Source organism: Rhea americana, unplaced genomic scaffold (assembly GCF_003343005.1).
Source record: "Rhea americana isolate MKP2758 unplaced genomic scaffold, rheAme1 scaffold_194, whole genome shotgun sequence".
NCBI classification, from domain to species: domain Eukaryota; kingdom Metazoa; phylum Chordata; class Aves; order Rheiformes; family Rheidae; genus Rhea; species Rhea americana.
This window is the reverse complement of record NW_028186083.1, coordinates 299,487-300,927: the sequence shown is the minus strand read 5'-3', so window position 1 is coordinate 300,927 and position 1,441 is coordinate 299,487. Positions and strand designations below refer to the sequence as shown.

General features: G+C 68.7%; 1 protein-coding gene across 1 annotated transcript in view; it reads left to right on the top strand.

Annotated features, from left to right (window-relative positions):
• Positions 1–23: 23 nt before the first annotated feature.
• The window catches only part of CUEDC1 (CUE domain containing 1), a 7,367-nt gene continuing 5,949 nt past the window's right edge, over positions 24–1,441 (top strand). The window contains exons 1-2 of the mRNA XM_085302939.1: positions 24–624; positions 1,294–1,382. Coding sequence (XP_085159065.1) covers positions 346–624; positions 1,294–1,382 — 368 coding nt within the window. The 5' untranslated portion in view covers positions 24–345. The remainder of the gene's footprint in view (positions 625–1,293; positions 1,383–1,441) is intronic.

Here is a 1,441-nt window from a genome sequence, read left to right as displayed (position 1 = left end):
CAAAGTCTCCAAAAAGAAAAAGAAAGAAAGAAAGAAAGAAACCCTTGAAGAGGAGATTTCCAGGAGTGGTTTGAGGTGGAAGCGGCTCCTGTGAGCGCGTTTCCCGCTGCGTGCACGGGATCCCTGAGGAGGCTGCGTTGCCCCGGCCGCGCGGGGTCCCGCCGCTCCACTCGGGATGCTCTTCCCGGCTGGCCGGGCTTTCCTCCGGGATGCTCTTCCCGGCTGGCCGGGCTTTCCCCCCTCATCTTTTTCTCTCTCCTCCGCCCCGGGCAGGAGGGCCGGGGGCGGCGCGGCGATGGGGGGCCGGCGCCCGTGACGCCCCGCCGGCCCCAGCGCCCCGCCAGCATGACGAGCCTCTTCCGCCGGAGCAGCGGTGGCTCCCGCGGCGGCTCCGCGGCGCCRGAGCTCAACAACAGCCGGCCGGGCCGGCAGGTCCGGCGCCTGGAGTTCAACCAGGCCATGGAGGACTTCAGCACCATGTTCCCCCGCATGGACTACGACATCATCGAGTGCGTGCTGCGCGCCAACCGCGGCGCCGTCGACGCCACCGTCGACCAGCTGCTGCAGATGAGCCTGGACGGCGGCGACGGCAGCTCCGACTCGGAGGAGAGCCTGCCCGCCGAGGTGAGCGCCGGGCGCCCGCGCCGCGCCGCGCGGCCGCCCCTGCCCTGCCCTGCCGTGCTATCCATGCCATGCTGTGCCATCCGTGCCGTGCCATCCGTGCCATGCCCTGCCCTGCCCTGCCGTGCTATCCATGCCATGCTGTGCCATCCGTGCCGTGCCATCTGTGCCATGCCCTGCCCTGCCCTGCCGTGCCATCCATGCCATCTCTGCCACGCCATGCCATGCTCTAGCCTGTCACACCGTGCCATGTCATGCCATCCATGCCATGCCGTGCCGTGCCATGTCGTGCCATCCATGCCGTGCCATCCATGCCATGCCATACTGTGCCATCCATGCCATGCCATACCATCTGTGCCGTGCCCTGCCCTGCCACACTGTGCCATGCCGTGCCATCCGTGCCATGCCATGCCGTGCCGTGCCCTGCCATGCTGTGCCATCTGTGCTGTGCTCTGCCATGCCATGCCATCTGTGCTATGCCGTGCTGTGCCATGCTGTGCCATGCCGTGCCATGCCATGCTGTGCCATGCCATGCTGTGCCATGCCGACACCCCCCTCCAGCTTTGTGCTGGGAGGTTTTAGCAAAGCTTTCAGCAAACCACCCCGGCTTGCTCGGCTCTGCCCGCGGGCTGGACCCCCCCATGCCGTCTCGCTCCCTCCCCGGTCTCCCAGATCCTGGAGCGGACGCTGGAGCCGGACAGCTCGGACGAGGAGCCGCCTCCCGTGTACTCGCCACGTGTGCCGCCCGCCCCACCGCCCAGGTGAGCGCCCCGCCGGCCGCGACCCGGCCCGGGGCACCGACGAAGCCCGCTGCAGCGGA